Source organism: Scyliorhinus canicula, chromosome 11 (assembly GCF_902713615.1).
Source record: "Scyliorhinus canicula chromosome 11, sScyCan1.1, whole genome shotgun sequence".
Classification (NCBI taxonomy): Eukaryota; Metazoa; Chordata; class Chondrichthyes; order Carcharhiniformes; family Scyliorhinidae; genus Scyliorhinus; species Scyliorhinus canicula.
Genome location: NC_052156.1, coordinates 110,552,008 through 110,566,749, shown reverse-complemented (window position 1 = coordinate 110,566,749; position 14,742 = coordinate 110,552,008). Strand labels below are relative to the sequence as shown.

General features: G+C 48.7%; 1 protein-coding gene across 1 annotated transcript; it reads left to right on the top strand.

Moving 5' to 3' along the window:
- Positions 1-985: 985 nt before the first annotated feature.
- spx (spexin hormone) lies at positions 986-12,217 on the top strand. The gene is made up of 6 exons (XM_038812043.1): positions 986-1,213; positions 1,506-1,586; positions 1,723-1,780; positions 2,568-2,630; positions 2,740-2,826; positions 11,943-12,217. The coding sequence occupies exons 1-6, from the start codon at positions 1,208-1,210 to the stop codon at positions 12,011-12,013; spliced, it is 366 nt and encodes a 121-aa protein (XP_038667971.1). The 5' UTR covers positions 986-1,207; the 3' UTR covers positions 12,014-12,217.
- The last annotated feature ends 2,525 nt before the right edge of the window (positions 12,218-14,742 follow it).

The window sequence follows — 14,742 nt, the reverse complement described above, 5'->3', positions numbered from 1 at the left end:
TGTCTAAGGAGGAGGGGGGGGGGGGGGGGGGTGTCACAGTGAAGCTCTGGATGCTGCCAGACTTCCCGTTGGAGGAAGTTCAATCCAGCTGCCTGACACTCCCATTGATTTGATGTCAAATAATTAATTTTTTAAAAACGTATCTGAAAGTGATTTGACGAATGCCAAAGCATTAACCAGTTCGATAAGTTGGGTTGACAAAAGACAGAAACTGGATCAGTCTAAGACTTGGAACAATGAATTATCTTTGTCGTTCTCTGCCTTTCTCGATACATTTACTCACATAATATAACTGAGTGCATTTATCGTCAGAAATACTGAACCCTCACTTACCCTAAACCTCATACCCTCCTGAATTGTGGCTGTTACAGTATCTCAGTCTTCTCCTATACCCATTTCAATAGTGACTCACAAATACTTACCTCTTCACATAAATCGGCTTGAAGCTTCACGTTATAGCCAATACTACATTACCGTTTTAATCACATTCAACCCGAAATTAAGCCTTGAGACCAAGTAACCCCCCCCCCAAACCCACACCTTGACATGAAAAGACTGCCGATTATTGAACATAACATGGCAATTTAAAAAAAAAACAGGGTTAAAATAGATTTCAAAATGATACTATTCTTTTACCAATGGTTTAATTTACAACGTTGTTGCAATGAAATTCAACATGGAAAAGGGGGTTAAAATCAGATAAACTCCAAATAGTTCCATAGCTTGAGAGTTATTTGTGTCACAGAAAGTATTGTTGTAACAAGTGATTCTGTGCAGTCGCATAATCGTGAACTTTTTCCTGAGGTGTCCTGTCAATGCAGATGTTCATTTTTCCAAGCTTTCTTGGGACTGTGGCTCATTAGGCGAAGCACTGACTCTGGGAGGGAGGAGGTGGAAACGTCACTGCTGACATTGTATTCCGCTCATGGGGTTTTAGCCTCTGCGAAATCCGCTGGGTGTCCATCAATCCCCGAAGCCCTGCAGCTTCCTCTCCACGTGCATCAACTTGTGGCATCAACTCGCCCCGTCTCCAAGACTGACACCTGGCCCCTTTAGAGCCAGCCGCCCAGCCAGAGGGACTTCTCAGGGAACATTTAAAACGGTGCAAAGATCTGGACCAGAGAGCAGACACACACAACACACACACACCACGGGAAACTCCAGCCTGCTAGCAAGACCCGCAAAGTGAGATCTTGAGGAGCAAGAGATGAAGGTGAGTGAGCTTTTCTGTGAGATTCAGCGTTCTTGAGGAGTGGGATCCATTTAAACCGGCGAGAATGATTCTCTACTTGGATAGCGAGGATCTGGAGAGAATCTGTACATCTGATGGCTCCACCACAGGGTGTTGGGGCAGTTCTTGACTGAAGAATAGTTTATTTAGACTGTAAAACATGTTTTTCGTACTTCAGTCAATAAAGAGACGTTCTTTAAAATTATTTTGATAGAACAGTGTGGAAAGTAATGTGGTGTTTACTGAACTTTATTTCCTCTCTTTTCTTGTGCAGGGTCTGGGGGCTATCACAGCTGATCTACTCTTGCTATTCCTCCTCTCTTCAGTCTTCGTGCAGTCCAGGAGCGCACCACAGGTACAGAGCTGATTGTTGAGAGTCATTGCAAATCAGTTCGTTCTCACCTTCACATTTCATATTCCAGTCTCTTTGCAAAATATTTTTAAAACCCAGAAAATATTGCTGACAAAGCTTCTGCTTCCTGTTTGGTTAGGATCGCTTCCAGAGACGGAACTGGACACCCCAGGCGATGTTATACTTAAAAGGCGCACGTAAGTTAACCTAACACTTTACCCCGGCTCAGTGTCCAGCACACTAGTTGGTGCTTTGCTCGTCAATATTAGTTAAACGGGGATTGGGATGTTTCCATTTGTTCCTGATTTCTACCCTAAGGATAGACGGCGAGATGAGATCTAAAGAGATGAGCAGGAACGTATTTAGGACGAGCTGGGTAATTGAGCGATTGCATTGTTCTAAATCACAGCTTCACATTGAATAATGCTGCCCATTAATCAGAGGGCTTCAGAATCGATTATTTTGGTTTATGCAATTAGGTGAGGTGATTACATTGTTTCCAGAATACCTGATAAATGGGAATGTGCAGTTTATTAACTTTACCCTGCGCACGATTTATTTACAATAAATCCTTACCAACTTCCTATAAGCAACCACTCATTTTAGGTCACCGAGTACAAATTGGGGCTACCTCCCTGACCACAGTTGAAAAGTAATTCATTGACTGTGAAGTGGTTTGGGACCGGAAAGGCGCTATATAAATCCAAGACTCGAGTTGCACTTATTTTCACTGAATGGGAAAGGGGGAGGGAGGGGGAGGGAAGGGAAGGGTGGGCGCCGGGTAGTAGGGAGAGCCAAGTCTTCAGGTTTCCCTGTAGAAATTACCCAGTCTAAACTCGTGGCTGTAGTAGACGCTTTCACAAATCACAGAACCCACTGCTTTTTTTTTTCGCTGCCAATATCCCACTTGTGAGTTTGTAGAAACACGCCAGGGAATGAGAACATGGAATTTCATTTCAGACTTGCCTTCAATTATTCTTCCAGAGGGACGTCGTTTCATTGCGGACGATGGAAATGATGGCGACCTCTTTGAAAAATTAGATATAGGTAAGAGAATTGGTTTTAGTTCACGTTGGCATTGCAGTGACGCGGCTCACTATCCTTTCAATCCTGCAAGCAACTTTGCAAGTGCATAATCGTTCTTGTCTTTCATCAGGAACCAGAAGCCAAAACACCAACCCATTAACCCTCTCAGAAGCAACGGCTATGCTCCTGGCGTCCATCAGACAGGCACAAGAAGAAGGCAAGTGTTTCTGCAAATGACCTACAAGTTCATTTGTATAATGGATTATCTCCAATTACAAAACTGTTGGCTATATGAACATAGCAGGGAGAGGTGAGGCAAGACCAGTCCGTAATTCACTGGATTATGTCATCTGATGATAATGATAATCTTATTAGTGTCACAAGTAGGCTTGCACAGGCAGCAAGGTACCACAGTGGTTAGCACTGTTGCTTCACAGCACCAGGGACCCGGGTTCAATTCCCAGCTTGACTCACTGTGCAGAGTCTGCACGCTCTCCCCGTGCCTGCGTGGGTTTCCTCCGGGTGCTCCGGTTTCCTCCCACAAGTCCCGAAAGACATGCTTGTTAGGTGAATTGGACAGTCTGAATTCTCCCTCAGTGTACCCGAACAGGCGCCGGAGAGTGGCAACCAAGGGCGTTTCACAGTTACTTCATTGCAGTGTTAATGAAAGCCTGCTTGTGACAATAATAAAAGATTCTTATTAACACTGCAATGAAGTTACTGTCAAAATCCCCTAGTCGCCACACTCTGTTGTCTGTTCAGGTACACAGAGGGAGAATTCAGAATGCCCAATTCCCCTAACAAGCACATCTTTTCGGACTCCAGTACTATGCTAGCCATCCTCTTCTAGGGGGATTCATTCCTGGAGAGTTTCTGTATCGGAGCAAAGCCTAATTCTGTTTAATCACAGTCCAGTTCATTAATGTATCCCTACGAGAGTTATAAATTCTAAATTAAGTCATCAAATCTGATACTGAAATAGTCCCATATTCTGCTCTTTATAAAATTAATTTAGTTAGAGACTCACTGTAGTGATCAGCCAAATGGGATCAAGTTTAGGTCAATGTTTGTAGCGGGGAGTATTTACTGTTCACTTAATGATGTACTATGATTTAGAATTACTCCTGAACTTCAATATGTGAATTAGATTCATTGAACCATAGAATCCATACAGTGCAGAAGGAGGCCATTTGGCCCATCGAGTCTGCACCGACCCACTGAAAGAGCATCCTACCTGTGCCAAATCCCCCATCCTATCTCCGTAACCTAGCCTGTACATCCCTGGACACTAAGGGCAATTTAGCATGGCCAATCCACCTAACCTGCACATCTTTGGACTGCAGGTGGAAACTGGAGCACGCGGAGGAAACCCATGCAGACGCAGGGAGAAAGTGCAAGCTCCACACATCACCCAGGCCAGAATTGAACCCAGGTCCCTGGCACGGTGAGGCAGCAGTGCTAACCACTGTGCCTCCAAACGGCAATAGAATTTCTGATAGAAATAGGTCTGTACGTCAACAAAAGACCCAACTAAGACCGTGTGAAACTGTGGGGTAAATTCATCCATTCCACACTCCCAGGTGGATCTGGAGAATTGACCTAAAGATTGCCATTCCGATCACGATCCAGCATTCCCTACAAGTGGAGATCCATGTTTAGTGGATTGGAGGGTTTCCCCGAAATACAGAGAGGTGGGGTGACTCATACTGAGATTTTGTCCCTCCGCTGCCGATAGTCCTCCAGTGTTACACTTTCATATGTTCCCCATGGTTCAGTACTGGGACCGCTGTTGTTTGGATTTAAATTAATCACTTTGATTTGGGAGTACAATTACAAACCGGCTGCATTTGCTGCCTTGTGTAATACAGGGGGCGCATTCATCAGATGTGCAACCCCTGTGCCTGTGTCATCACTGCCAGCAATGGCATTGGTAGCTGCCTGCATCAAAGAAAAGGATCATTTGTAATTTTGAGCAATGTAAAGATATTTAAACAAGAGCAACATCGATAAAATGTGTTTTTTTTTCACTGCGTTTAAAGATTCCAGTTTTCACAGAACGTGCTGAGGGGTGGGGACAGGGGGTGAAGTGGTGAGCACAGTTGCAAGTGGGGTCACCAGCAGCATCAACAAGTGTGTGGCGAGTGTTCAACGGGTGCACAATGATGATGTCAGTGGCACTATGCATGCTCCTATTGGCAGAGTGGGTGCCAACTTCCTGTTCTGGGGCACATTGATTACGTCAGCAGCACTGACCTTTTCCAGTGCGGTGGCAGAACGGGGTTCTCCGTTTCTGAGACTAAGTGTTGACGCCAATGCATAATTTGTGGAGTTCCATGACAGCAAAACAGCCGCTGCACCTGGACTGATTCCACTAAGTGAAGGGGCTAAGACAGGCACCATGTGGAACACAATCGAGTTTAATTAGAAACGGTGCCAGGTTCACATTCAGGAGGCTGACAAGCTACAGCTGCAAATAGACATTTCACTCCCCAGACACACTATCCCAGCCAACAAAATGGCCGCAAGACGCACGGCCCCAAGATTCACCGACGCTGAGCTGGAGACTCTCCTGGATGTGGTGGAAGATAGGAGGATGACCCTGTATCCCAGCCCGGAAGGAGTCTGCTAGCCCACCGCCTCCATTCACCGTGCCTGGGCGCAGGTGGCAGAGGCGGTTAGGGCCATGGGCAAAATTATCCAGATTGGCCAGCAGTGCCGAATGAAACTGTACAACCTGCTCAGGGCGGCCAGGATGAATAGGTGGCACTGTGCCCCCAGCACTAATCCCTGTCCCACACACCCATAACCCGACCCCCCCCCCCCCCGCACCACATGCTGGCATCCATATTGGCCGCCATGGCCCGGTGCCTTGGCCACTGAGGCCACCAGCTACCCACCCCCTGGGATGCATGCGCTGGTCTAACACTGGCATATTCTGTTTGCCCCTCCCTCTCCCCGCCCCCCAGGAGAAGGCAGCGCACAATCGCTGGGAGTGGGAGAAGACAGGAAGGGGACCGCCGGACCTGTGGCCTCTAACTGTGGCAGCTCAGAGGGCCCTGGTTGTGGTTGGCGGCCCAGATGAAACTAAAGTCGCCGAGGTGGAGTTCGGCCGTGAGCCAGGAAGTGAGACCCCACTTAGTTGCGGTTCCCCATGACACATGTGTCAACCCCCCACCACCACCCCACACCACCCCCATCCTACGCCACCCTCACCCTACACCACGCCCACCTCCGCATCCTACACCACCCCCACCCTCACCAACCCCCACCCACACGCTCACCCCCACCACGCGATCTATTCATGCGTCTTGTTTTGCGTCTAGCAGGAGTTGCTGGAGATGGGGTGGGTCCATCTGGCATCTCCCACCCCCAGCCATGCCACAGCCGGAGCCCGCCCCAGAGCAGAGCAGTGACGAGAGCAGCTTGGAATGCAGCCCTCCGCCCGAGGCTCAGGAGACCCCGGGCTCGAGTCTGAGGATGGCACTGACTTTCCGTCACAGCTGTCTCCAACACCCTCCACCACCCCAGGGACACTCACCTCTGTTGTGCATTTCAGTGAAAAGGCTCCTGGGACGTTAACTGGTGCGCACCACACAGCTGATCTGGTACAGCAGGTGGAGGTAGGAACACCCAAGGGGGCGGACGGTCGGAGGGCGGGCCGACACCAGGAACTAGCTGCCTTCCAGACAAATTTTGGGCTTATGGAACGGACAGTCCCATCGATTGTGGAGATGCAGTCGCAGAACCAGGGACTACATGAGGAGATGTTGGCGAGCATCCAGCACCTGCAGGCGCAGTTGGGGGAGTCCAACCGTGTTCAGCAGCAGGAGCTGATGCTGACCATGCGTGTCACCCAGGCCAACACCGCACGGGTGGCATCTGCGATGGAGGCATTGGGGGCTATGGATCAGCCTGTCTAAAGCCAGGGGCATTCTGTGCGAGCGCTGGCCGAAGCCCTGTATAGGGTTACTGCCTCACAGGCAACCATGTGCCAGAGCCACCTGGACATTGCAGTGGCACATCCAGTCACAGCAGGCCATGGCTGGGAATGTTGGCGGCATTTAACAGGCACTGGCCGAGGTGGCGCAGATACAGAGGGAGGTGGCCCAGTCCCAGAGGGAGCTGGCAAAGTTACTGGCTGATGTGACACAAACCCAGACGGTGGTGGCACAGTCGCAGCATGATGTGGTACAGTCCCAGAGAGAGATGGTCCACTCCCTGTGCTCCATGGCCGTGAGCGAGCGGACTCTGGTCGAGACCAGAGCAGGCCTCCAGGACTGGCAGCGCCAGGTGGTGGGGGAGCCGGAGGGGGTAGCTGCGCTCACAGACCCATCCCATGGAGTAGCCTGGGAGCCATCGGGCACCCTGAGGGAGGGAGAGGTGATGGGGCCCATGCCGGTGACTCCTGCAGGGGAGGTGCGAGAACTCCACAGCACCTCAGACTCTCCCCCCCATCCCCCCATCCCCCCCCCCACCCACTCCTGACCCTGGTGCATCTGGTGGGCAGTGGGCAGAACAGGGTGGTACCACACCACCTTGGACACCCATCCAGGGTCCATCCAGGCCTGGTCGCCCCAGAAGACGCCAGTCAATGGGGACCCAGGTCGCAGGGCGGGAATCACCTCCATTCCTGCTGTACTGTCTGGAGACCGACCTAGACATAACGTTAGGACCCATACGGTCAGAAAATTAGATACCAGTTAAGTTGGTATGGGTGCAGGGCACAGTTTAGTTATGGGGCTAGGGTATGTATATGTTTATATTTGTGCACATTAAACACCTGTTACCACTGTTACAAACTGCCTCGGTGTGAGGCATGGGCTGGTCTTGGCTGGTCAGAGAGAGTGGGGGGCAAATGGGCGCTCATTGTGGGTGGCCCGTGCTCCCCACCCTTAACCATCCCCACCACCGTCACCCCAGGGATCCGATGGGACTGTGTGATGGAATGGCCAGCTCGCCTGCTGGGATCACCCAGGTGGACGGTGGAAAGTGCTACCATGAGCGGGAGTCAGATGTTCTCATACGATGAGGAGCACCAGAGCTCATCGCAAAGCAGGTTGTCATCATCCGCTATCCAATGGACCATACCCACTGTTACTGCCAACCCACAGCTCGTAACGCCATAGTGCGACAGGTATGTATCACAGAGGGAGTTGCAGGTGGGGGGGGGAAGGGGGGGGGGTGGGGGGGGGAATGGGGGATGGGGGGATGCGGTGTCTGTGCCCCTGGCCAGTCTCCCTAGTTGGTGAATCTGGAGGTAATCAGAGCGTCCCGGGCACATTGGCCCTGGCACACATGTCGTGTGACCTTCCATGCCTGCCTGGGATCCAAGTCCTGCCCATCCTCCCCCTCCCCCGCATCCTCCTTATCGGACGAGGCCTGGTGTTCCTCCTCCAGCACACCAATCCTCTGCTGCGCAATGTTGTGGAGGACGCAGCAGGCCGCCATGATGCAGGCGACACTCTCGGAATCATACTGGAGGGCCCCTCCAGGCACCGGAACTGCATCTTCAGGAGGCTGAAGCACTGCACGATCACACCCCTGGTCGCTGAGGCGGCGTCATTATAGCGGGTCTCCGCATCGGTTTGTGGCCTCCGGATTGGTGTCATCAGCCATGGCCGCAGTGGATAACCCCTGTCACACAGGAGCCAACCTAGCCAGGGGGGCATCTCAAATATGTCCAGAATCGACGAATGTGCCAGGATGAAGGCGTCGTGCACACTGCCCAGGTATCGGGCACCGATGTGCATTATGCGCAGCTGATGGCCACGTATGAGCTGCACGTTCATCGAGTGGACCCCCTTTCAGTTTGTATAGAATGGCCTGTCACCTGCAGGTACTCGTAGGGGAACATGCATCACTTCGATCACCCCCTGGCGTCCTTCCCTGATGCCAGGGGTACTGTCAACTGGCTACTGTGGGTGTTGCCCTGTGTGTGCCACCAGTGGGTGGTGGTCGGGTGAGGGGGTATGATGGACGGTGGAGTGGGGGGGGGTTGGGGACCCATACGGCCTGTGTCACTCTGCAGAACCAGGGACCAAGGTGGGTGGTCAGTGGGGTGCGCAGCAAGATGGCTGCTTTGCAGGCTGCGGTACTGGTGGTCCATGACTGGACACTGCCCCAGTCCTGTAGGGGTTCGCCCCGGCCACTCGACCTGTTCCTCCATCACCCCCCACCTACCCGGCCCTGCAGTGCCGCCCCAACCCGGCCAGAGCTCGGCCTGGCAGCCCACAGTCGCTCTTGTTTGTGTCGTACCTCCTCTCTCTCTCTCCCTCATCAGCCACGACGCCGGTTTCACAATTTAAAAAAAGTACAAGTGAACCTCTCCGTCGGGAGCTCGGCCCATAGGAGGAGAAGAATCGGAGAGGCCTCCGGAGAATACGGGGCTGGGGCAGCTAATGATATGCAAACGGTATTTACTGGATGTGTCCGGAATGCATTGATGCCGCTGTCGAGGTGACGGAGAATTGCGGTTTGGCATTTAATCGGCGGCTGCCGTGAGTTTGGCATCGGAACCGATTCTCCGCCCAATCACGATTTGTGACTTTGGCGTTAGCCAATGGAGAATCCCGCCCATAGTGTTTCAAAATTTATAGATAACCTGAAACTTAAAGTACAGAAAATAGTAAGAAAGATGTGAAAATACCAATATCTGAAATTAGAGCAGGAGTAGACCATTCGGCCCTTTGAGCCTGCTCTGTCGTTCAGTAAGATCATGGCTGATCTAATTGTAACCATAACCCCACATTCCTGCCTAACCCGCGATAATCTTTCACCCCCTTGTTAATTAAGAATTTATCTACCTCTGCCTTAAAAATATTCAAAGTCTTGGCTTCCACTGCCTTTTGAGGAAGAGAGTTCCAGACTGTCTGAGAGAAAAATGTCCTCTTCACCTCCATCTTAAATGGGTTATCCCTTATTTCTAAACAGTGATTCACTAGTTCTAGATTCTCCCACAAGAGGGACTATCCTCTCCACATCCACCCTGTCAATACCCCTCGGGATCGTATGTGTAGTATTTATATATAGTCACAGTCTACAAGAGGACACTGACATGCTAGTGGAATCAGAGTCATAGATCACAGAAAAGGCCATTCAGCCCATCAGGTCTGCGCTGATCAAAAACCACCTACCTATTCTAACCCCATTTTCCAGCACTTGGCCCACCTTGTAAACCTTGGGATCACAAGCGCACATCTAAATACTTGTTAAATGGTCTGATATTCACTGCCTCCACCACCCTTTCAGGCAAACTCCCACCACCCTCTGGATGAAAAAGATTTTCTTCACATCCCCTCTAAACCTCCTGCCCCTTACCTGAAATCTCTATGCACCATGGTCATTGATCCCTCCACCATGGAAAAAAGTTTCTTCCTGTCTACTCTATCTATGCCCCTCATAATTTTATACATCTCAATCATGTCCCCCCTCAGTCTCCTCTACTCCAAGGAAACAACCCCTGTCTATGCAATATCTCTTCATAACTAAAACTCTCCAGCCCAGGCAACACCCTGGTAACGGGCAGCACGGTAGCATTGTAGCATTGTGGATAGCACAAATGCTTCACAGCGCCAGGGTCCCAGGTTTGATTCCCTGCTGGGTCACTGTCTGTGTGGAGTCTGCACGTTCTCCCGTGTGTGCGTGGGTTTCCTCCGGGTGCTCCGGTTTCCTCCCACAGTCCAAAGATGTGCAGGTTACGTGGATTGGCCATGATAAATTGCCCCTTAGTGTTAGGTGGGGTTTCTGGGTTATGGGGATAGGATGGAAGTAGGGGCTTGGGTAGGGTGCTCTTTCCAAGAGCCAGTGCAGACTCGATGGGACGAATGGCCTCCTTCTGCACTGGAAATTCTATGAAATCCCCTCTAGACCCTTTCAAGTGCTATCACATCCCTCCTGTAATGTGGATTCCAGAACTGCACACATTACTCTAGCTGTGGCCTAACCAACTTTTTAAATAGTTCCAGCATAACCTCCCTGCTCTTAAACTCTATGCCTTGGCTAATAAAGGCAACTGTACTATATGCCTACTTAACCACTGTACTTAAATGACATGGTACCTTAAGGATGAAATTCAATGAAGAGGTGTATGAAGTGATGCATGTTGATAGGAAGAATGAGGAAAGGCGATGCTACTTAAATGGCACCATTTTAAGGGCGATGGAAGAAGAGAGAGCTGGGACTGTGCGCGCACAATTCTCTGACTGGAGTAGGATGGGCTAACAAAGCAGTTGGTAAAAGCAGATGGGATCTTGGGCTTTATTGTAGAGGCAGATTCCAAAAACCTGGAAATTATGCTAATTCTCAATAGAGCACTAGTTTAGCCCCAGCTGGAGATTGTGTCCAATTCTGCATGTGACACATTGGAAAGGTTGTGACAGCTGTGGAGAGGGTACAGAAGATGTTTAATTGGGTGATAGATATGGATACTTTAGCTACTTTTAAAAAGGGAAAAGGGAGGAAAGAAGATGTTGGGATATGGAGAAAGCCAGTGAATGGACTTACTCGTTTTCTCATTGGAAGAAGCAGTCCATACCCTCCTTCAATGCTGTACTATTCCAGACTTTAATGTGCAGTCTTTCCCATCCCCAATTTGCTTTATTTTATTAGCTCTATTGCGAATACGTATGTTATATCTTTACTAAAAAAATGTTTTTATCCTGCATGGGACATGGTCGCAGGCTCTACCAGCATGTATTACCCATCTCTAATTTCCCTTTAGGGGGCGGTAAAGAGTCAATCACATTTCTGTGGGGTCTGGAGTCACATGTAGGCCAAACTAGGTAAGAACATTAGTGAACCAGATGGGTTTTTATGACAATCGATATTGGTTTCATGATCATCATTAGATTTTTAATTCCAGATTTTTTTATTGAATTCAAATTTCGCCATCTACAATGGCAGGATTTGAATCTGGGTCCCCAGAGCATTACTCTGGGTCTCTGGTTTACCAGTCCAGTGACAGTACACACCTCTTGTAATCACAGCAATTTATTATTTTACGGGATTAATTAAAAAAATTATTTTATAACTAGCAATCAAGAATATTCAAGGTTTCGGAGATGATGATAAAATTCTGTTTGACTAAGTCAAGATCAAGATCATCCAATTAAGCAACAAGGATACTGTTTACTTCCCAGTTGCCAGAGGGAAGAAATGTGAGGACGGACAGCCAATGAGAAGATCATCGGATGGCGGTTAGGGGATGCAGTTGGAGGCATGAGGCCTTCAGATATATGTTAAATTAGAATTGGCATCCCTACTTTGCCTGTGCTAATTGAGTTGAACGCTGACTCATATAAATTGTCATTTATACATACTTTTTTAAAATTACAGATGAGAATGAGGAAAATGCACGGCCATATTTTTGGCAAGGAAACCCAAATTGGAGAAAATTACTCTTCTAAACTTTTGACTCACTTCTACAAACCTGGATTCCTCTAGCCACCGACTAGATTTCATCTATGTGCAATGTGACTCTGTAGCAAGTGGTTACACAGAAGTATGTTTGTAAGTTATTGATTATATTGTACATGGGAAGGCATTATATCCTTTTCATAACCTGTTTGAAATGTAGAATTGTTTAATGAATTAAAAGTCCTTTAGCTTCCTGAATGCTAATCATTGCTGTTGAGTATTAGGACTTTCAAAATTACATTTTCAGTTCAAATTTACTTAAATTTGAATCTAGTATCTGGACTCAAAATAGAAAAAATAAATGACTTGGTTCCTCCTCAGGTGATCAGCATTTTTGATACTGTTTCAAATGACAAAATCATTGGTCAAAATATGGAATATGGTTTTGTACAATAAAGAAAACCTGACAACGTACACACAGACTACCATTGTGATAGAGCATCAGTACTAAAACTAAAATACGTGTACAGGTAGCTTTTTGAACTACCTGTGTTTTGGCACGTTTCCTTACCGACAAACTAACTTCACACCTCTCTTTGCTGTGTAATGTGCAACCTTCGGCTAAAACTGAACTCAAGATAATACATATGAACATTTGAATCTGGAGCAGGAATAGACCATTCTCCTTGTGGCACAGTGGTTAGCACAGTTGCTTCACAGTGCCAGGGACCCGGGTTCAATTCCGGCCTTGGGTGACTGTGTGGAGTTTGCACTTTCCTCAATGTCTGCATGGGTTTCCCCTGGGTGCTCCGGTTTCCTCCCACAGTCCAAAAATGTGCGAGTTAGTTGGATTGGCTATGCTCAATTGCCCCTTAGTGTCCAAAGATGTGCAAGTTAGGTGGGGTCCTGGGGTTGCGGGTATAGGGTGGGATAAGTAGGATACCCTTTCAGAGGGTTGATGCAGCCTCAATGGGCTGAATGACCTTGTTCTGCACTATAGGAATTCTATTCAGCCCCTCAAGCCTGCTCTGCCATTCAATAAGATCACAGCTGATCTGATTCTGGCCTCAACTTTGTATTCCCACCCACCCTCTTTCTTTCGTTGCAAAAGCCTTTTGCAGTTGCTGCCGTTATTTGAAGCGTGATCACTTCTGGGACACAGGAAAAAGGGCACGCGAGTTAAATGGCAAATCATCTGTTTTCGTTGTTGGCTGAGAGAATACTATCAGGAAGTTAGATAATTATTTTTAAGTGTTGGTTGGCCAGCTCCTCTGTCCTTGTTTGAATTAGACATTGAATCCTGTACATTGACCTGACAGGGCAGATATAAGGCTCTTGGTTCTACATTAGAGTGTTAGACTATGTGCCCATATCCCTCCAGTGGAACGCGAACATAACAATCTAGAGAAGCATCTATTGATGCCCATAAAAAAATGATCAAATACCCGTAACAACAGACATAATTATAAAACATGCAATTAAAATTGACATTATTCATAATAAACGCAACAGCTTCAATATTTCATGACACTTGTTGCACAGTTGTGATTTACATCTGTCAATCTTGTAATATAAACTAGTTATCCATTTCAAGTTCTGTGCTTGGACTTAATAGTAGATAACCAAATGGTTTCTGCATATATGCTTAGTAACAGCAATATTGATTTTAACTGGGGACTTTCGTGGCGGCTAAGGTATGAGTGGCGGTGTTTTTGGACCTTTTACCCGGTTATCGGGTAGATTTTTTAATAGAAGGTGCAAGAGTGGTGGAAGAGTTTGTTCCACCAGTGGATGAATTCATGGACCAGAAGTGGTTTTAGGCAAAAGGTGCTGATGGAGCGAGAAACATTGCCTGCGGCATAGGGGAAGATGGCGGAGGATAAGGGACCGGCTCAACCCTACCATCTCAGTGGTCTATGGAGCAACTGGTGGACTTCTTGAACGAGAAGTTTACCCAGCAGAGAAAGGAAACTCTGGAGGACCTGGTCAGGATGGTGGATACGATTAAGGCGGGGATTGCCACGTGGAGATGAGGTTGGAGTTGCAAAGCCAGGTGATCCAGAAGGTGGAGGTTACGGTGGGGGAGCTTGAAGAGCAGCTTACTTCGTTGGCGGCCGAGATAGGGGTGATGAGAGATACCCAATAGCGGCTTAAGGAGAAGGTTGAAGATCTGGACAGACGGTCCCGGAGACAGAACCTGAGGATCGTGGGGCTGCCGGAGTACAGTGAGGGAGCAGATGCTGGCTCATATATGGCCAGGATGTTCGAGACGTTGCTGGGGAAGGGGGTCTTTGAATGGCTCCTGGAGGTGGACCGGGTGCACAGGGATCTGATGAGGAAGCCGCAGGGTAATGAGCCGCCGAGGGTGATGGTGGAGCGGTTGCACCGGTTTCTGGAAAAGGAGCGGATCCTGAGGTGGGCCAGGCAGACGAGGCGATGTACCGGGGAGGGCAGTGAACTCTTGAGTGTACAAGGACTTGGGTCCGGAGCTGGCCAAGAGGAGAGCAGGCTTTAATAAAGTGAAGGCTGCCCTCTTTAAGAAGGGGGTGAAATTTGGGATACTGGACCCGGCTTGCCACTGGGTGACCAACAATAGTTGAGAATTTTACTTTGGGACGCTGGAGGAAGCGATGAAGTTTTTGAGAGACAATGGACTGGCAGAAGATGAAGGACATTGAACTTTGGAGGAGGTGTTCTTTTATCTTTCGGGCCTTTGTCCTGTGTTTTTCTGTGGGGGGATGGGTGGTTGCTCTTTTCTTTGTTTTTGGCCTTTGAATGT